Source organism: Zonotrichia leucophrys, chromosome 3 (assembly GCF_028769735.1).
Source record: "Zonotrichia leucophrys gambelii isolate GWCS_2022_RI chromosome 3, RI_Zleu_2.0, whole genome shotgun sequence".
NCBI classification, from domain to species: domain Eukaryota; kingdom Metazoa; phylum Chordata; class Aves; order Passeriformes; family Passerellidae; genus Zonotrichia; species Zonotrichia leucophrys.
The window spans coordinates 91140313-91161567 of record NC_088172.1 but is presented as its reverse complement, the minus strand read 5'-3'; the positions used below and the strand labels follow the sequence as shown (position 1 = coordinate 91161567).

The following is a 21255-nucleotide window of genomic DNA, read 5'->3' as shown; positions in this document are numbered from 1 at the left end:
CACCAAGTGTGCTGAAAGATATTTTTGTGAGTACAGTTATGGCTTAGGCATCAGTAGAAATGCTAGAAAAGAATTACCAAATAAATAATTTTCATTATGTGTGCAAGCAGATACTTGATTTTAAGGGAAAGAAATATTTGGTAAAAACAAGGAGAAGATAAGGGTTGTGATTTTTGCTGGTCTGAGCAGAATAAATGCTCTTTTTTTCTCAAAAAACAGAGCATGTGTGTATATATATATATACAGACAAACACACCTATGTTTTCATATGATCATCCACAAATGAAGCAGTAAAAAATTAGTTTTCTTTGGTTTATATTAGACTGATTTAATTATGTAGGTTAATTTTATAGAGTGACTTCTACAGTTTTCTGATGCATCAAGGTCAGCTTGTGTGCTTCTTTGCATGTTAACATGGTATTCTGATACAGGTAGTTAAAACAACTCTGAAATATTGCTTTTTTCTTCCTGTTTGTGAGCAGGACTATGTTTGCAACACATGCAGTTATTTTTTGCAGCAGATTGTTGTTGCTGATAATTGTCTCCTAAATTTTTTTAATATTTTTGCACACAATAAGCTGGATAGCAGCAGGAGTAGGAGTAAAGTGGCTTGTTGCTTTCTGTTTCCACATTGCTTTCTGTGTTTCTCTGGTGTCCAAAAGAAATTATTGAACTAGTGGGTAAATTCAAAGCTGCCCTAATAAAGTGTAGAAACATTTGTGAGACAGTTGATCTTGGCAAGTGACTTTCTGAAAATTGTTTAAAATGCTGTAGTTGCAAATCCCATGCTTTTGTTTGGAGGTTTCTCATTTTTCTCAGGTGGTTGGCATGTCTCAGTGCAAACTTTGGGCTTTCTGTAGATCTTCTCTCCCTATATTTTTTTCAAGATCAGATTTCAGACATTTTTCATAATACTATCTATATTTTAAATGTTTACTTAAAATTAAAATATGAGTTTATTTTCTTAATGCTTCTTAATGCATTTATTGCCATCTCAGTAATTATCATTCTTGGCATCATTCTGAAAACTGATAATTTGGTTTGTTTCTTTTGGATTACTTAATTGTTGAAATGGAATGAATGCAGTTGTACTTTTGTGATGGGTCATTTGATATTTCTGGAATAGTCTACACACAGTTGGGAGGAGAAGACATCACCTTATCAAGTAACTGTTTTCTCCAGCTTAAATTACCTCACTGAAATTTGAAAGCAAGCTCCAGCTCAACAGTTGGATTTTTGTTACTAGCTCTAAAATGTTTCTTAGGCCTAAGGACCCACAATGATTTTCATTTTCCCCTGCTCCATCTCAACACAGTGAAAGTGTCCTAGAGATACATGGTACCCCCAAGCCCTTAGTTGGGGGTAGTTCTACCTAGTAGTGTGTTCTGGTTTTTGGCATCTGCAGTTCTTGAAATGTCTGTAAATGTGTGTGTCTGTGTGTGCAAGTCATTTTTAAAAATCAGATTATTTATTTATTTGTTTATTGTTTGTTTATTCAGGGTATGTTAGAACCTACCAAGGAACCTTTGAAACCAATATCTGCAGCAGAAAAAATAGCTTCAATAGGACAGACACCTCCTGTATCACCAGAGATGAACACATGTGCATCTGATCAGTTCCAGGTAAAAAAACAGGGAGAGAAGGAAGAGCAGAGGCAAAGAAAGAATGAGGGAAATAGTGGGGTGCATTGTATCTTTATGTTTAAAATATCTGGATGGTGTATTCAAAGACACCTATATGTAAAAGGCAGCTGTTGGTTGTGCCAGATTGAAGTCCTGCTCTTGGATCTGCTTTTCATGTGTGACTGGGAGTCCCTGTGAGGAGGCTGTAGCAGTTGGTGGCCACCATTTCAGAGTCCTGATGATCCTTACTGTTACACAGCAGTTTGCTCTCAAAGGCACTGGGCAGGTAGACAGATTTTGTATGTAATTTCAGACTCATCTGACCTCTGGCTAGGGTTCTTCATCTTTGCTTATTCTGGAGCTCATTGTTGGAGGCTGTTCTGCATGTTGGTTAGCACTCAGTTTTCTGAATGATCCTATTTACATTTACACTGTTCACGTTAATTTCCTTTTGCCCTTTCTTTCTTCTTCAGAGTGTCATGCAAAGCAGCCCAGCTGCCCCAAGAGAGATCTTTGGTGTGGTCATTACAAGCATACATGTCTGACTTTTTGATTGTGTGAATTCTCTTGGCCCTTTGTGCCAGATTTATTGAATTATCTGTTACACACAGTTGCTTTGCTGGCTTCTCTATCTTTAAAGTCTGATACAAAATTAATTCAGAGGAGTTTGAGAGTGAGCTTTTGAATTTCATGAGTTCTTTGTTGCTGTTGTTTTGATGTAAGGATATTAGAAGAGCACTTGAATGCCATGCATGTTTCAATGTGTGTGGTTGTCAACAAGCTAATGGGATATGCAGAGATACTTCATTTTCAGTGTCATTACAGTGATGCTCAGTACATATTCAGAGACTCAGCCGTGTCCCTCCTTAGTGCAGGTCTTGTTTAATCCACCCCACATCTTCAGTTACCTGCTATGCTGGTGACTTCTGATTGAAGGCATTCCAGAAAGGATTATTCTTGGGCTACACTTAACCTTAACACTAGGTATTTGTGACTGTAGTGATGTTCTTGCAGTCCTTGTTCTGCCACACTGCAGAGCTCTAAGTGTGATGTGCTTGTAGCAGAGGAGAATTCTTTTTCATTATTGAGCAGCAGTTTGTCAGTGGGCTCAGAGCTCCCATTGTTTTATACAGCAATACACATTTGGTGCTTCCTGTGCTGCTCCTCCTATGCAGTGGAACTGAGCAGCTGAAGTGGATATAAGGAAAGGTAACAACAGTGATTAGTGCAAGCAGTCTGACCTGAAGAAATCTACTGTGTGGTAAGAAAGTAGGAACATTTCACAGTCTTTTTGCAGCATTCAAAGTACCCTTTTTTACAGAGGAGGAAACATAAATGAAGCCATACACTAAACAGTGTAGAGAGCTGGGAGAGCCTGAAGTAACAGCATCTCTGACAAGTGCCATTTTCTCAGTTGCATGACAGTCATAGTGCTGAAAATAAGAACCTCTACTTACCAAAGTCTCTCTTTTTCTGTAATTATGAATTCCTGCTACAGAATTTCCCATTACTTGTCACAGTGGGATAATCTTGACCTACAGCTTGTTCTGATAAGGCCATCTCTGTTCAGTAGTTGTGGTCCATACATCTGAGAAGCTTCTGTGCTGTCTGTCTGCACTGTTGGCATTAGTTTGGCTTTTTCAAAAAGACAAACACTAAAATAAGCTTTTTGGGGAAGAAATGGGTTAGAGATTGTAACCATTCAGAATTCTAGGAGGCTACAGTTAGATGACATTCTGAAAGTTTCAGGGCATGAACAATCAATTCTCCACCTCAAAGACCTCCTTTCTTTCTTGGTCTCATCTTCTGTCAATGATTGATGGCTTCTGTTTGCTTTGGGGAAAATCCAGTTTCACGTCACATTGTACAAATGGCTCTTTCAGAATATTCCAGATTGTTGTGGTAATAAGATGATGTGCCCAAACATTTCATTAGGAGCTATGCTAGAAACATTGTTAAACTATTCAGTAGAAATACAGGCAGTGTATTAGTGGACTCTGAAACTTCATATTCTGAAATTATTCTTAGTCTGAAACTTCTTATTCTAAGTGCAAGTTATTTAGGTGCAGCAATTCAAGTATCTCTTTAGTGTACCTGGTTAATGTGTAATTATTTAGTTAAACTTCTAAATTCCTCCATTTTCAGAATGAAGATTTATCTATATTTTCACAAACTTCAGAATATTGACATTCTCTTTGGAAGGAGAGGCTCTGGTTGATAGATTCATGTTCTTTGCTCAGGGAAAAGTTCCCCTCTGAGGGCTGGCATTTATGGCACTTGTATACAGATCAGTGTCTGTGCATCTGTGTGTATGACTTCCTGCTAAGGGAATAAGACTTTGGAAGACTGATGAGGCAAAAGGAATGCTGGAAAGGACACTGGTAGAAACAGGAATGCCTCCTAAATGGTTTTGTTGTAGGCAAACAGACAAAGCCATGCAGAGATTTAAAATTGAGAACTTTAGAACTAATGAATGAGCTGCAATGTTTCTTCCTAGTAATGGCATAAAATCTGAATGTTTTGCCTTCATTCCCTCCAGCAGGTCTCACTGAGTTAGGCTGGGGAAATAGAGTGGACAAATTTCCATCTGAGCCATTTAAGCTATAAGGACAAGGGTTTTGAAATTGAGTTCTCAAGCAAGTCACTGGATTGTCGCATTAGTTTGTTGTATAAAGATGATTTTTGTAGAGTCATTCTCTTTTATATTTGAAGGTGGAATCTAAATTCTTCTTTGATCTGTTGTTTATCTTGACAATTGAGGGGTTTATTTCTCAGTTCCTCTGTGCTTATAACTGTAAGGCAGTAAACAGAATATGAAATAATCCCCTGATTACTGTTGCCTTGATCTAAGCATGGTATCTCAAAGAACTTCACAGGGCTGAAGTAAAAGGCTTTGCCAAGGCACATCAGGTGTAAGGAGTGGCTGGTGAAATAGGCACCCTTTGATTGTGAGACCCAAGACAGGTGTCTTCTTTTTTGTGCAGCTCTAGTGGGCTTCTAAATCACAGCCAAGTCTTCAGGCAGTGCATGCAAATTACATTCCAGTGTTTGTGTTAAAGGGTTGCTGTCTGGACTTAGTGATGACTGCTTTCTCTTGGTTTGATACTGTTTTCTGGTTAATGTTGTTTTAAAGTTTATTTATCTGCTTCTCTTTGGATATTTTGAAGAAAGTTGTCCAGATATTTCTGCTCTTCTGCGATTGCTTCAAAGCATTCTCTTCTCTTCTCCTCTCTGTTTGGGACTGTTTCTTTTGTAGGGTTACCTGCCAAGTTTTACTTAGTAAGTTTTATATTGGAATAAAAATCTGCAGTGACCCAGACCTTTGTAGAAGAAAATTACCAGTGCTTCTTTTCTGCAGGTGCCCATTACAGCACATCTGCTTGCATGTAAGCCACTGAATTAGGGATCAGGTTATAATAGAAATGTACATCTTACACTTGGTGGCTATTAGGGACTGAACCTTAATTAAACCCCATGGGGTGACAGTCTCTAAAAACACTTTTAATTACATAAGAGACCATCAGGACTTCTAACAATGACAGATGCAAACTACCATATTATTGGCCACCAGCCAAAGGCTCCATCAGGGACTGCTCTCCAGTTATACGTGTGAGAAAGATCCAAGAGTGTGAGAGTGTGTGTGGCTTTGTTGACAGAGTAAGGAAGAAAGATTTGCAGGTAAGAGATGCTGCAGAACTTGCTGTTCTCTCAGATGTGACAGCTGTGTAAAGGGGTTGTCTGAATAGAGCAGTTTTCAGAACTGATAAAATTTTGCCAATGAATACACACAAGGAAATGTATGAATTACTTGCATGTAAAGCTTTTTCTGGAATGTGTATGATGCTCATTTTTGGGATCCATCTGAATATTGACATTATATTTGTATTACAAGTCCTTTTATTCTTTTTGCCCAACTTTAAGACAGCAAAATGCTTCTTTTTATTTATTTTGTTTAATTTTCCTTGAGTAATTATTGGCACAGACACAAACATTTACATTTTACTCTTTTGGATTATGAGAGCTCTTACATAATACATTCTAAAATTATTGTGTGAAAACATCTCTCACTTGCATCAAAGTGAAATATGATGCAGTAAAACAGGCAGGCATTTTAATTTCCTCCTTCTTACTTCTTTAACATTCAGAGTAGTACTCTGACAGCTGAGTATACTTTTTCATTTCTGTACTGTGTCCTGTAATCTAAGATGGAGGCCTTGAGGAGTGAAAGCAATGTGCTCCATTTCTCAATATTCTCATAGATTGGGCACTTTTCCTTAAAGCATGTTACTAAAATAATAATTGCAGTAACCTAACAACCTCACAGTTTCAGAAAGGCTGAACATTATATTCCCACTTGCTGGGTATGTTCCCACTGGCTGAGGTTTCAGTGCCTGTGTTCAGGTGTTTCTTAGGGCTGAAGTAAAAAGAAACAGAAAACTTTCAGTTTAATTTTGCTTTTTCCTCTGCCTTTTCCTTTCACTTGGTTTGCTACTGTATAGACTGGGACTTGCCAGCATCTGTGTAGGTGAGGGCTGCTTTACTTACCCTCTCTTTTGCAAAGTACTTGAAGTCTGCAGGGTGGCCTCATCCCACAGAGCAGACTAATATATTTGGTGTATTCTTACTGATTTGGAGTCAGACTCGTTTTTTCCCATTTTAGGAAGAATTCCTCACATCCTTTGGTCTTTCCTTGTCAAATCTGAGAGTCAGGCCATCATTAAAGGCAAACACTTGGCAAACCATTGCTGCCACTTTTTCCATGCAGCTCTGTCAGTCGTCAGTCCTGACTCAGGCCTTTGACACAAAATCTACTGGGTGTTTTCCTCAGTAAGAGTTGATAGGAAGCCACTTTATTTCAATTTGAGTTCATTTTGCTCAGGGCAGAAAGCTGCTAAATTGTTATACTCACTACCCTTCTCTTTTCCTACAAACTCCTTTTAATGTTAATATATTTTAGTGTGACAAAGTTCAAACAAGCTACTGATAATGGTGATCATTACTTCATCAGGTGGAGCTTCCACACTGCTGGCATTATATCTACATGCAAATCATTTCAGTAAGACCATTCCCAAAGCCAAGTAAAAAGTGAAGAATCAGTTTATTAACCTCCATGGAGAGAATACTGTTCAAGCTGTGCTCAGTACTGAAAGTATTTTTAAGACATTAGATAGTAAATGTCTTGCTTAGAAAAATCTTTCCTATAAATAAATACAGAAATCTCCAGCTCCCTTTGTTTTGCTTCCTGCAAACATCTAGCACTGAGGAAATTTGCAGTGAGCTTAATTGTGCTACAAAGCTGCCTCAGGTTGCTGCAGTCTCAATTAGTGAATCTGCCTTTTTCTTCAGTGTCAGATGGTTGGACTCTTTAAAATTAAAAATGAAGTCTGATTTTCTACAAAAGCAAAGAGAAGGTATGGCTCAGCCACTGGAAGCTTAACAAGTACTGATGTGTTTTAAAGAACATTGCTGAGAAAATCCATTGTTTTTCTTCCATACTGTGATTGTTTCTTTAGAAGTTGAGGGCACATCCTTTCCCAGTGCCTCATGACAGTTGACTTCACTGGGGAGAGAGCAGGGTGTAATGCACAGAAGTAGAAAGGTTGAGCTTCTTTCAGACATTTCTGCTACTGTCCCATCAGTTTGTGTCCTGGGAGTACAAGAAGACACTGCTTGCAACTCACACTGCCCCTGTAGAGCTTGGTCCCTGCTGCTTGCTTGTGTCCAAAAGGCTTAACAAGAGGAAATCAAAAGGCAAGGATGGGCTCCCAGGGGGAGTCAGTGTTTCCAATCTCCTCTTGTTCAAGCATTGCTGCCAATGGTTTGTATATAGATCAGGATGAATTAACTGTGAAAGGATAATAACTCACAGGACTTTTATTTTTTAAAGGGGGTGGAGTGGAGAGGGTGTTGATACTTTGTCTCTAATGTGTGGAGATTGTGTTTCCTAAGAGCAAAACAAACCAAAAGAATGATTGGTTGTTTGATGATAAATAATATATATGATCAAGACAAAGAATGGATGCACAGACAGCTTTCACTGTTCTGAATTTGCCCTTTAATTGTGTATACATAGCTATTTATGCTAAGTGCCTCATCTTCCATGAAAGTAATAGCTTAATTTTCAATGATGCCTTAAGGTTTGTTATTCAATTCATGTTTTAGTTAATTTGCAAATCCTGTTTGAGTTAGAAGTTACCTAATCTGTGCTGATCAGAATTTAATGGACTTCCTGTGGTAGAAGAAATCTACTTTGAATCTGTAGTGCATATTATGAAAAGACACACCTCCCAAAAGTTGGGGCTTGATCATTTAGTTGTCTTTTTTAGTGTTTAGACGCTAAAGAATCTGTTGTTTGAACTGCTTTGCATTGTTGTAACCTGAACTGACTATAAAATCTGATTTCTGACTTTTCAACTCTAGGAATCTCTACCACCTGTCCAGTTTGACTGGAGTAGCAGTGGCCTTACTAACCCTTTAGATGGTACGTCTCTCCGTAGAGCCTCTAGCACCAGAGCTAGAGATAAGAAAGCTACAAAGTTCAGACAAACATCTATCTGCTGATTATTTTTTTAAGATATATACACACACACATATATAAAAATATATATATTACTTATTTCTTACTCCTAACTTTGGAAATTCAGGCTTTCTTTCTGATTTACAGTTCCCCTGTGTGAAGTATTACATAGTTTGAAAAATACAAGTTAAGTATTATTTTAGATTCCTGCCATATGCTAGTGACACGGTGGCAATATTAACACTTCATTCCGTATAACTGCAGATTATAATGGAACTCTGAACAAATGAGCATTTTAGGTTGATGAGTTTTACTTCCTAAAAGTATTTTTCACCAGTCAGCTATCTCTTTAGACATCCTCTGAATGACAAACTTCTGTAAAGTGGCTACTTCAAAGCACAATATTTTAACCACAAACTGTTTGCAAAATATACACTTCCTGAGCTGAAAGTTTTCAGATTTAAAGATAATTTTATATTTCAAAAATGTGACTTCATTCATTATCACTTTTGCTTACAATAAAGAACTAATTATAGCTATTATATTAAAGAGGTAGCTACGAACTTATTTGTATCTGTAAATGTATATAGTTATCACCTAAAAGACCCTTCACCTATGTCTATTTTAATAGCAAAGTGAGTTGTGCCACTGCCTCTAGTGTCAGAAATGTAAGTGCATGCAGAGGAAATAAAGCAAGTTCTGGAAACTTGTTTGACTGATAGACTAGAAACCTATTAAGAAACTCCTTTACAAGGAGCCTTCTGACAGCAACTGATTGATGACACACAAGTTCAAAGGCAGGCTCAGATAAAGTGCATCTCTTAGTGCACTGGTGTTGCCACACTGTGTTGTTGCAGAATGTGTGGGGTGTAAGAGTTTGGATAGCAATATCATGGTGCTGAAGGAAAGCCTGGATGGACCCTTTTGCTGTTGTCTGGTGTCTTACTACTTCAGTCAATCATCATGCTTTCTTTTAACAAACAACTTTAAAATGTATCTTGGTTTGATTTCTGTTTTAGTGCTAAAGGGGAACAGTATAATTTGCCAGTGAGGAGCTCGACATAAGAGTGACCTTTGTTACCCAGTGGTCACACTGCTTTAAGATAATGATAATTAATAGCTTAAAGCCGCTAAATAAAATTTTGAATTTTTTATTTCTTTTTGTTCTTTGCTATTTGAGGATCTGCTAAGTTTTCCTGATGAAAGAATGGCTTTCAATTTCAGTGAGGGGAGAAAAAGCCCATTATATTTTAACTGTCAATTGACTTATATATTGTTTCCCTTTAACTGGTCACATCTCTCTCTCTGGGTCGTGCTGGTTCTCTTTCATTTTTAGATTGAAATAAATATTTCTATTTTAAAGTTCCTAGTGTTGATTTCCTTGCTGCATTGTACATGAGGAAATGTGCATTGAATTAAGTTGTTAACATTTTAGAAGGTACAAACTAATACTGTAAGCATTGTTTTCATGTCGATTTTTAAATTGCGTACTGAGTACTAATTATAACTTGCATGTTCAAGTGTGTGTCTTACCCCTTTTTACACATAAACCCCTCCCTTGGCTTACCTTCTATATGGCTGCCTACCAACACGGTCACTGAATTTCAAGCTAGTGGAGGTTCCACTCTTCTGAACCTTGATTTCTTTGGGCCCGTGGATGACAGTAGCTCTAGCAGCACCACCACAATCCCAGGTCAGCAGAGTGTTCAAACCACAACTGTTACGAATATAAAGACTTACTAAAAGCATGAGCACATCACTTGACTTTCCTACAAACAAGGAGAAGTTTTACATTGCATTTCTCTAAAATGTCTCTCTACTGCGTTTTTCCTTTAATCTGTGTTCTGTTTTCTGATGTTTTGTATCGAGTACGAAGTATTTAAAAGGTACTGTCAGCTCTGTATTTGTCACCTGCTGGAGGAATGAATGGCTTTTATGCTCTTGCAAATAAGATGTTAAAACACTTGTTTCAAATGAGAAATTCCAGAAGTTAACTCTTCTAAGCACTTAAGGAAATTTGAAAAATGGTGTAGATGTGGCAATTCCTAAAAGATGAGGCTTGCTCTCTTCTCTGAGTGCCTCCAAATTACAGGATTATGATGATATTTGGAAGCCATGTGTGAATATAAATTTATCAACCTTGATACATGACAGCTCAGGAGGTCATGGGCTACTACCAATAATGCAGTGAAAAAGGTGTTTTAACAGCCTTTATAATAGAAAAGAAGGATAGTTGCATGTTTGTGGGGTATTAGAAGTTCATGAATGTTAATTTTGAACCCAAAGTATTTTATCTGCAACTTACTCCCTTAAAAAGGAGATGAAAACACCAGTCTTTCCCTGAATAATGTGTGAAAGTAATTTAATTCATTTTTCACATGGTTTTTACATGTTCTGAGTATTTTGCACGAGCTTGTGAAAACCTACACTTTGAATAAATTCCTGCAGGAATTTCAGGGAACACTTTGGGGATTTGTTCTAGTGCATAGGTTAAATTGATAATGCAAGTACTCCTTCAGTGCAATGCCTGAAGCCATGATAATCAATTTCATCACAGGAAAGATATTTTTCCTCTTAGTGATTTTAATTTTTAAAACCCATTCATAAGATGTTTGGGGTCCTCCCATATTTCAAACAAATGATTATAATTATTATGGTATTTTTTCTTTTCAGAAACATGCTTTTTTAGTTTTAAAATCTAATCACTGAAAGCAATTTTATGGCATGGCAATCTAAATGACTTTATTCCACCCTTGAGAAATACCATTGTCAGATGAAAGAGGGCAGATTTGTCATGGAAGTGACAGCTTGAGTCCTACAGGTTTTTTTGTGTGTGCCAAGTCCACTGACACAAGTCTCCAGTGCCCATTACACCTATTATTGCTTGTGTAGTTTGGTACATGCATTATTGCTTGTGCAGAAGGAGTGCACACTGGAAGGTGTTACTGGAGGGATACTCTGTTAGTCTTTTATTGCATTTTATTTTTTATGTTGTTGTTTCATCAAGTTACAGGTATCACCTTCTATGGTATGCCCTATAGTGCCTTTTTTTTTTCCCCTCTTCATTTCTTTTGGTTTGGCTTTGGGTTTTTTTTCTTACTGACTTGTTTCTGGGAAAGTCATTTGTTTCATGGCTTGCAGCTCGTGTGTTTGTGTGTGTGTTTAGGAGCTTTGTGTGGGGTTTGGTTGGCTAACTTTCCTTCAATATCTCATTAAGGTTTTCCAGTGGTTTACTTAAATACTCTCTCATCATCTGAATAAAATGGAGAATATGCAACTCTTAAAAAAACACATAAAATAATTAAAAGACAAATTGCTAGGGTTTTTTTTGCTTAAGGAAGATACTTTTGTCAGTAGAAGTTTATTCTTTCTTTGGATATTTAGTTTTACTTGCTATAGATTGACATGGAATTCTTCTCAGTCTGATTTCATCAGTACTCAAAATAACTTTTTAATAAAAATTTTCATTCCACGTTATGAATAGGGAGTTACTCATTTCTTATATTTTCCCACAAATTTAGTATATTGTTTTATTTTTCATGTTAATAGTTTAATATAAATGCAGCTGAGTAAGAGGTGCCTAAAGAGCAGTAAATTGAGCAGTGACATCCCAAGACAGGACTGTAAATGGCAATATCTAAATGATGTAACTTCCAAGGTTGCATTTAATGTTTGTTGCAGAGTTGCATGTCAAAGGGCTCCTTCCTTCAATTAGCTTTCCAATTTGTACCTTAATGGGATCTCGCAGGCTTCTGCAAGTCAAAGTGTATTTCTTCAAGGCTTCCTCTCCCTGATTGAAAGTGGATATTTTATGGAATATTTAGGCTTTTTCCTATTTCTAAGTTCTGTAAACATCTGACATTTCTAGAAGTCTTGGTATACCGGTCTCAGGACAGTACATATTTTGATATTTTGCATGGAACTGGATCAAATCAATTGTGAAAATCCAGATGTAAAAAAACATGTATGTTAAAAGGACAGCTGATTAATTTCTAATCAACTCATACTATGTGGAACAAATCTTCCACATCCTGCAACTTAACCAGATGATTTTCTTTATTTCATATTTTAGTCAGCTAAGTTTCCTCACAATAAAAGAAGAATTAACTTGTCTCAAAAGGATAAATGGTCAAGACACTACTTGTAGAGAGCTCATGCAGAGCAGGTTTGGGGATGATTAACATCATCTCTTAGCACTCACAGTGCTGCAGTTACTGGTGGTAAAGGCAGGACAATAGGCACTGGCATTTATTTCTGGTAATCTTTTGGTGTTTCAGGAATACTTCTAAAAGCATCTTCATCCTGAGAATTAAACTGGATACAATCACCAGCAAACATTAATAAATGCTGGTTTTGTATCGGGGAGCTGCACAGGAGCACCAGGTCCCAGTATTTGCAGTGTTTGTTCTGCAGTAGAAGGAAATGCTTTTGTGTTGTCCACACCAACAGGCACAAGTGTGACACCCGTTTAGCTCTGAGGTGTCTCTGAATAAACACAGTGCTTATGAACAGAAATTCTATGCTGTCTTTGAAAAACACCATGTGAATGGCGCATATGCACACTTCATGAAACCTCTGAAGCATAAAATATCTGAAACTGTAACTAGGGAAGTATCAGCAATTTCAAATGCAACAAAACTTGCTGTAACAGTCTTTCCTCTTGATTTATTTTGGTAATTCTAATTCCTAGAAGTTTTTTTTAAGAAATAGTATGTAATATTTAAAAATCCTAGAGCTGCTTCCTACGGAGATGTGATGCTTGATACTAAACAGATAGAATTTAGCTCATACATATATATTTTTTGCATATAGCTTTCCATTGTTTGCAGTGTTTTCAGAATGACCTCTGCTGCTAAAATTTGAAATCCATTTTCAACAAAAGTGATGTCAAAATTCAGCATCTGACCTCAGATAACTGAAGCTAGAAATTCAAGGCTGAAACATTCATGTTCTTAATGCCATTAGAAATACTTAGGAATAGTTGAAAGTTGAAAAGGGAGCACAGAGTAAAAGTTTTGGTGGTCCTGTGCATATTAGTCTGTAACTTTTTTTAATGCTGTTCCACTTCTATGTTTCATAAAAGCTTCTTTTCCTCACTTAAAATTTTAACACAACCCCTAGTGAAAAGGCAGATACTAAATGGACTCTATTGCATGCCAGTGTTGTTTGTAATCTCTAGGTGAAGAGTTGGTCCCTGTTAACATGCAGTGTTCTTTTAATACAGGCAGTTGAGTTGAAATAATTGAAACAATCTATTTTTGACACAGCTGACATTTTTATAGAGGTTTCACTCTGAAAAGTCAATCAGGCTGTTGTTTTTTTTTTTTTACTCACAGACTGAGACCTTGTATGCCAGACTTGATCCAAGGCATGTGTTTTCTACTACAGCTAAAAATGCTGCTGAAAAAGGATGGGGAAAGAGGATGATGCTTCACAACACAAACATGTTCTGTCATGTTCTTTTCATGTGTCTTCAAATTATAAATGATTCAGATGTTTACAGAAAGCAGTCTCTAGCAAGTTGGTCTGTGATTAGTTATGACTTTACTTGCCTCCAACCATCACTGATTATTGTTTTATACTATAAGGTGTGGATCCTGAGCTGTATGAATTGACAACCTCAAAACTGGAAACTTCCAATGCAAGCAGCAGAGTGACTGATGCTTTTGCAAGGCTCATGTCCACAGTGGAGAAGGCAAGCACGTCCACAAGGTAAATGCTCTTCATTGCACATTATTCTTCTGTTTCTAAGGGTGGTGTGAAATGTGAGGTGTGAATGTGTGTGCAGTTTTAGGGCAGAAGCTCCTGAACGATCAAAAGGCTTTAGATTTTAAATCTGAAGTTCATTTTACTGTAGTTCCTGTTTCAAATTATCTCAGAAGTCTAAAATGAGATGGGTAAGAGTTTATGAGCTGAAGGGAAAAGATCACCAAGACCTATGCTGAAAAGGTAGAGCCAAAGACTGAACTGGAGGAAGCAACGTCCTGAACATCAGAGCTCAGAGTGGCTCCTGAGAGTGGCAGGGTAAACTGAATCAGCTCAGTGACCTAGGGCTCACACAGGGGACTCTCCTTGGTGTCTGTGTAATTTATAAATACAGAATGTTGCACAAGTTAAATGATAACAGACTAATAATTATTACTATATTTGTCCCTTCACAAATATTCCTAACACCTGTCAAAACTTCAGTGAGCAAACATCAGTTGAATTTTGCTGTTGCACGTTAAGAATTGAATGTGAAGTTGGTTTAGGATGTCACTTCTGCCTCAGTGGAGCACACATAAAGTAGTTTTGTGCTTTTTTTATAGGTAGCATCTGTAGAAAGGCTTTAGACATCAAATGGCTTGCTTGAAGTCAGGGCTTTGATTTGGTCCAGAATCATCTCTCCATTTACAAGCTTGTATTCTTTGGGTTTATTTCTTTGTGTGTCTTAGCAGTAGGATCCTAGACTGTCTTAACATATAACTAATGTCTGTGCCCTTTAAAAGAAATGCAGAGGAATCTTTACCAAGTAAAACATTGGTTTTTTGGAAGTGTGTGCCTCAACATGCAACAAGTGCATGATAACATATCTTCACTCCCCAGTGAGCCTTAGGGTTTATTCAGCACTCTTGAAGTAGATGTGTTTTCATGCAGCAGCCCTTAGGAGGAGGCACAGTCATGGTGGGGTGGAGCTGGCTTGCTTAAAGTGACTAATTTGTAATTTTCAAGAGTTCTTGTCAAACATGCTCTTTTACTAAGAAAATCTTCCCAGTTTTCCTGCAGTGATAATTTTGAAAGTGAGCATGAAATCAACCAGCCATGAAATTTCAAGGGAGAACCAGTAGAGGGAACTCCCCACTTCCATGCTGATTTTTGGGTCTTCTGGATTGCTTCTTTTTCTATCCATGGAGTGCACATGCTCTTCCTGGAGATAGTGTAGTGGAGGTTTGGCTTTCAGGAATTAGAAAACATAGTTACAGTTGAAATACTTTTGTATTATATTCTAAGCTTAATTTAAAAGTAACCACAGCAGGACATGCAAACTCTAAATGTATCTTTGTTGTATCTGCACTCTTAGATTTGTACCTTGCTTTAGGATGTCTTAGCTTTTTGTTTACAAAGGAACTTTCTTTAAGTGTTGACCCTCATTTTTCTGTGCTGTTTTTTTGATATGAGGGGTTTGGTTTTTTCCTGAGTGCTTCCACAATGCACTTGAAAGCTCTTAGTTGTGCTCTTAAAGCTCTTTATCCAGATGTCAGAGCTCTTCCCCTGTTCTGGAGAGCATTGCTTACCAGCAGGAATTGGTTCTAGATCTGTGATGTAGCATTATACCAGGCTGGGACCTCAGACTTGGAGGCTAAGTTCAGACACACACAAGGATTTGCTGTTTTCATGGTTTAATACATTTTGTATGTTTTTATCAACTCTGAATTTAAAAAAAAAAATCATGTGCTTTTTCTTCTTGATTTCATGCTCCCCAAAAGAAAAGCAGTCTGGTTTTTCAGGCCAGAAGCCTTCTGTAAAATAAGAAGGTACAGCCTCAGCAGTATGCCAACTAGTGTGGCACAATGTTAGCTTTTTGTAATAAATTTGTTTTTCTTTTCAGTTTTATAAATTCTTTTGTAATGAACTGGAGACTTTAAAATAGGAGTGGCCGGGTACAACCAGGTCAGTGAGAATGAGGTTCATGCACTAGCCTGGAAATGTGAACTATTAGACATCAATGATAACTGGCTGAGGAAGGCAAAACCAGTGGATTAGGATCACTCTGATGGCAACTTCAGTACTGCTGAGGTTATCCCACGTCTGTTGGCTGAACTCAGGATCTTTAGGGTAAAGTTTGGAGTGGAAATACCACTGTTCAGCTGTGGGATGCCATGTGAAGAGTTGTCTTTGTCTAAAGTAGCCCTGTCTTTGGTTGCAAAGCCATCTCTTGAACCAGAAAGTCTGTTTCTCAGCAGGAAAGTATTGGGAGAGGAGGGAAACTTCCTCCTGAGCTTGAGCCTGAAACTTTGACAGCAGCAATAAGTGTTGAAGGTCAGGGATCCAGAGCAGCATTCCACAGAGTCTCCAGCCTTGCCTAGTTCCATAGAATTGGCAGAGATCAAAAGTTTATCTGCTGTCTTTTTGAAGGAAAGCAGAGCACTGATACCTTTCCAAGAAATGGCCAAAACCCTCATTTAAACTGGAAATACTCCTTGGGGATGTTGTTGGATGGAGCAGGCTAACTCTTAATTACAGAGTGTTTTTAAAGTGCATTTCTCTAATCAGCTCATTGTTGCTGATAAAGCCTGGCCTTGCTGGTGCTATCCTAAAAACCCTTTGCAAACATGAGAGGTGACTGAAGCCCTGAAAGACTTGAATGCTGCAGGAAGGGGTTGGAATGCAAAACAGAACCGTGACATGCAAGTGATGGATAGACAAAGCATTCCCTCTTTCTTGCCTGATTTTCTTCCAGCAACCTTCCTGCCTGTAGGTCTGGTTCATTTCTTGTGGCTTGGTGTTAAAATGCCTTTGAAAAGGAAATTTAGTGCCTACAGACAGAGGGGCTGGTACAAATGCTTGGGTAGGGGTATATCCCTCCTGTCCTTCTTGAGGGGGAATGTAACCTAGTGTAAGAAAAGAGATGGACAGGGGCAAAGTGTGCTGTAGAGGATTATTTTGAAACCTCACTGAGCAGAGACTTTGTTGTGATCCAGGGATGGGTCCTTACATGGTTTTGTAATCAAAAGTTCTGATCCCAAAGCAGATAGAAATAGAACAGCTGGCACTGACAGTCCACTCACTCAGGTGTCTGTTCTTTAAGCCATGGCACCTAGAAATGAGGAGTGCTTGAGCAGGAGAAGCTCTGCAAGACTCCTCTCCACTGATCAGGGCTCAGCAAAAGAATCTCTTGCAATGGGAAATCTGCAGCAAAAGTGGTGCCTGAAGTTAATGCACAGTCACTCCTCTTGCCTCTGTTAATGGACATCACAGTTAGTGGGCAGTTTGCTACCTTTAAAAGGTAAAACCTGGTTGCAGTGATGATGCTACTTTGTCTTTTAAAATTAGAGTTAGTGAGTAACTCTTTAGGGTTGTCCTGGTAATATTTGCTGCCAGAAGTGTTGGTTGTTACCCAGAAAGGGTACTTGTATTGTCCAGTTTTGTTGTATTGCAGAGGAACCTGCCTCTCTCCACTGAGGAATGGAGACTTTTGGCCATCTCATCCCTTTCTGCTCTGAGGTGATTTCAGAAAAGGGTTTGAGTCTCATTACCAAGTGATTGTATCTGTAGTTCTGTCTTGGTCACAGTTAAGCAGTGGTTGCTGTGTCAGTGCATTAGCTTCTCCTGCTTTAAAAATACTTTTTACATTGCATTGGAGTGGATAAGTTATTGCAAAGGGGAATGTTCCAGCCAGAAGGGGAGCAGTGGGTAACTGTGAGGGATTGGCCCCTCACTGGTGTGCCTGTTCTGCAGAGAGCAGCTGGCACAGCAGCAGTGGTGGCACTGTGCTGTGACAAAGGTGCTGCATGTGACCCTGAGTGAAAGGCAGCGCTGCCTCTGGGCCCAGCAGTGCCATTGCTTAGCATGCTGCAGAGGAGGAAGAGGAATATAAATAGCAAGGAGTGTGTGAGCTCCATCTAGCCTGATGAACAATTGCAGGAACATCTCCAAGGCAGCCCTCTTCCCTTGGCTTCCTCTGCCAAGCACTCCTTTGTTAGCTCTGAGTCCTTGATCATCAGGAGTTGGTACCTTTAAGGGGCTTGTGGTAAGTGATTATTAATAGTGGCACAGGCTACTGATAACAGTGGTGGGTGAGAACCACATTTCAACAGCTCAGAGATAGTCCTTGAGTGCAAACAGAGCTGACTGTGAAGTTGTTAGAGGCGGCACATATTGGCTCTCTGCTTCTTCCTTCAGTAAAACCAGCACACAGCTTTGTTTATCCTCCAGAATTTGGTAATCTGCCTAGTCAGTAGCTCATGAAATTCCACTGTAGCAGAGAAAAAAATTATTGCTGTTCTGTGAAGGTAAGTCAGATTTAGTGTTCAGGCTGCCTCATCTAGAGGACTTCCATCGAGTGGGGATTTCAGTGGCAAACAGAAGGGATAGCTCAGCGTCAGCACTATGATCAGTGGTGATGGTCACCACAACCATCAGATGTCAAGGATGCATTTGACTCAAGATCTTTTTTTCTTCTAGCTAAGGAATTCTGAGCTTCTGTGGAAGCAAACATGTGGCCCCTTGCTTTCCATTGGTCTCTGCTCAGCTGAGGAAACAATCCTCGTGGGGGCTGACAAAAAGTACATGCTGCTTCATGATTGGAGAGGACATTGCCCTCTCATGGCCTTGGTTTCAAGCTTATAAATAAGACCAGATACAGAAAGGAGATTTCTGAAGTGCTCTAGGGAAAGCAGTTTCTTTGGTTCAAGTATTTTGTCTCAGCTTTTTTTCCCACAAAGGGGAGGGAGCTTATTCAGTTGCAATTTCTTACATCATTACAGGATTTAGCAGGTGCCTTTTTGAAACTGGAATAATGTTTAATGGAAAACTGAGTATTTCTAGTAGTAGGCAGTGTTCTTCAAAGATAAGCCAGATATGTGTAAAGTATGGATATTTGGGCAAAGGAGGGGGGTCTGTAGCAGTCTGAGCCAGGCTTCATTTTACTTGGGAAGTGTGAATTTTTTGCATAATAGTGAGAACCAAGTGACATGGGATTCAGGCTTCTTTATTCATTTGTGCTCAGTAATTCTTGTGAATAATGCAAAAGGCAAAGTAAACCCTAGTGGTTCCCAAACTGCTCTGTGCATCATGGCTGCTCATATCCTTGCACTTCAAAGCAAGTGGATACACTTATTTGTGAGGCACCTTCTGCTGCTGCTGAATCCTGAGGGGAAAAAGGTTTTGGGATCACAGTGTGGAGTGGCATGATGGACAGTGTGAGAACAGTCATGAAAACACAGCATAAGTGCTTTTTTATTTTAAAATTACTGAGAAGTAACTTAGACATTTCTTAATGTCCTTTTAAGATCTTTTTCCATTGAATTTTTGAAGAATTGTACCAGATTTAGGTAGTTTAGAACCAATGCTCCAACTGTTTTATCTGTAGAATATGGGCATGGTTATCTCTTCAAGTGAGTCTCTTGACTCTTGAAGCTGCTAAAAAAAAAATCTGTAAAAATTATCATTTGAATAGGATATTTTTTCCTTATTGCAACAATATACACAGGAACATTTTGCTGACTCTCTCTGTTAACACATTATTGGTAGGCAGGTAGGTATTATAACATTAGACTGCCTTCAAGGAGCTTGCAGAAGTGCCTGTCAGTGGGAGACAAGCTGACAGAACATTGCTTCACTCAGTGGTTGTTTCAGTGATCCCAGGGTTATTAGGTACTGGAGTAATGCACTTTGTTCTCTTCCTCCCAACAGGAAGCCTAAAAAGGAAGAACATCTTAGTGAAGAGGCTGCCAAGGTGATTTCTAGCCTTCCTGACTTAACTTTCATGCATGCCAAGGTGTTGATGTTCCCAGCCACATTAACACCTTCAACAAGCTGCCAAGAAAAGGTAGACTAAAGTGATGTGAATTGGACGTTTTCTATTGATTTTTTTTCTTCCCTCTGCGGGTCGCAAAAAGCAATCTTGCTTTAATTAAAAAAATATCAAGTTCAGATGATTTGTTGGTAAGCAGCACTAGAAAGGTATACATAGTAATGTATATTTATTTACATACTGGAGTCCTAAATTTATATTAGAGAAAAATGTAAATAATTGGGGGTAAATCTTTTTGAAGATCTATTCTTTTTGTTGTGCTGGGCTGTATACATTTATGTCTTTGTGAAATACACTGGTGGTGTCCTTCTTAAAAAACTTTTAAAAGTTTAAAAAAAATCCTATAAACACATAATGAAAACTTCAATCTTCACGATCTGTGAAGTTGCCCCTTAAGACTTTCAGATTGCATTGAGCAACTTTTTCTTTCCTGCATATATTAAAATACTTCTTGCTGGAAAAAAAAATCAAAAGGTAATGTTGTCCCTTTTGTGGGTTTTTCAGTTACTGGTTCTTTAAAACCCAGTAATTTCTTTTGTGTTTTAACAAGCTTAAGATGTGTTCTTCCTTTTTTTTTCCCCCATCCCCTCCCCCTGTTTGATTGGTTGGCTGATCAGTTTTTATGTTCTTGAACTTCAGTAGTATGGCTCTGTCACTATATAGCCTTTTGAAAGGTATGCTGTCAGTAATTTCTTGTTCCAGTTATGGATTACTGTCTAAACACTTGATTTAATTTTTTTTTGGTCATTAGAAGGTTGTCTGCTCTTAATCAGTTTGATTTGGAAAAGAAGGACCAAAACAATATGAATGTCTTACAATGAAATTTACCTGTTAAAAATTTTTATGTTCTATTGTACCACTATTCCTGTTTGATTTTGCACAGTGTAAAATGACATAATCATAGATTGCTATGGTTTTAGGCTGTATATACAGTAAAAAACTATGGGTTGTAAATGTCTGGGGAAATTCCTATGGAAAAAAGAGAGCTATGTCGAAGAACCTCTAAAAAGGTCAATATGCATGCCCAAGGTCTTTTGAGATTTAAGTGTGTAAATTTCCTTTTAGCTTACACAAAATAAAATAATTTAAAAGATACATATGTATACAGCTTGCTGTCTTTTTTTACAGAATGTGTGCATTGCTCACTTTTCTGTTAGTGGTAAAATTGATGTGCTGTAGGACCTTCTGATTTGTGCTGCTCAGTCCCACAGCACAAATGTGGTCCCAAAACCACACCTGGCAGGGTCCTGCAGGTTTTCCTTCAATTCTCCTATCTCTTTATCATGTTGGGAGTCAGTCTTTTACTTCTGTCTCCAATTTCCCTTCTGGCTTGTAGGGCAGTGTAGCTCATCATATTTAGGGTTAGAGACTTCTTCAAAGCATTTGGCAAGATTCAGCTGTAAGAAGCACCAGCTATGGTGAGGTGAGAAAGGACAGCTGGGTTTGCTGATTTCTTAGCTGCAGAAAACCAGAAACACAGCAGTCACAGAATTCTCCTCTCATGTTAGCTGTGTAAACATCTCATCAGAGGGTCTCAGTGGAGGTAAGGCTTGGAGCTCTCAGGGTCTCTACTGCTGCAGGTAGGGCATGTTCTGGGTGCT

The 21255-nt window shown here is 38.4% G+C and overlaps 1 protein-coding gene across 2 annotated transcripts in view; it reads left to right on the top strand.

Moving 5' to 3' along the window:
• The window catches only part of AFTPH (aftiphilin), a 42448-nt gene extending 21691 nt beyond the window's left edge, over positions 1-20757 (top strand). The window contains exons 6-10 of one of the 2 annotated variants that reach the window (XM_064709235.1): positions 1500-1622; positions 8043-8103; positions 9749-9832; positions 13728-13851; positions 19534-20757. In XM_064709235.1, the coding sequence (XP_064565305.1) occupies positions 1500-1622; positions 8043-8103; positions 9749-9832; positions 13728-13851; positions 19534-19678 (537 nt within the window). In that variant the 3' untranslated portion in view covers positions 19679-20757. The remainder of the gene's footprint in view (positions 1-1499; positions 1623-8042; positions 8104-9748; positions 9833-13727; positions 13852-19533) is intronic. The other variant, XM_064709236.1, reaches the window with a different exon arrangement.
• Positions 20758-21255: the final 498 nt, after the last annotated feature.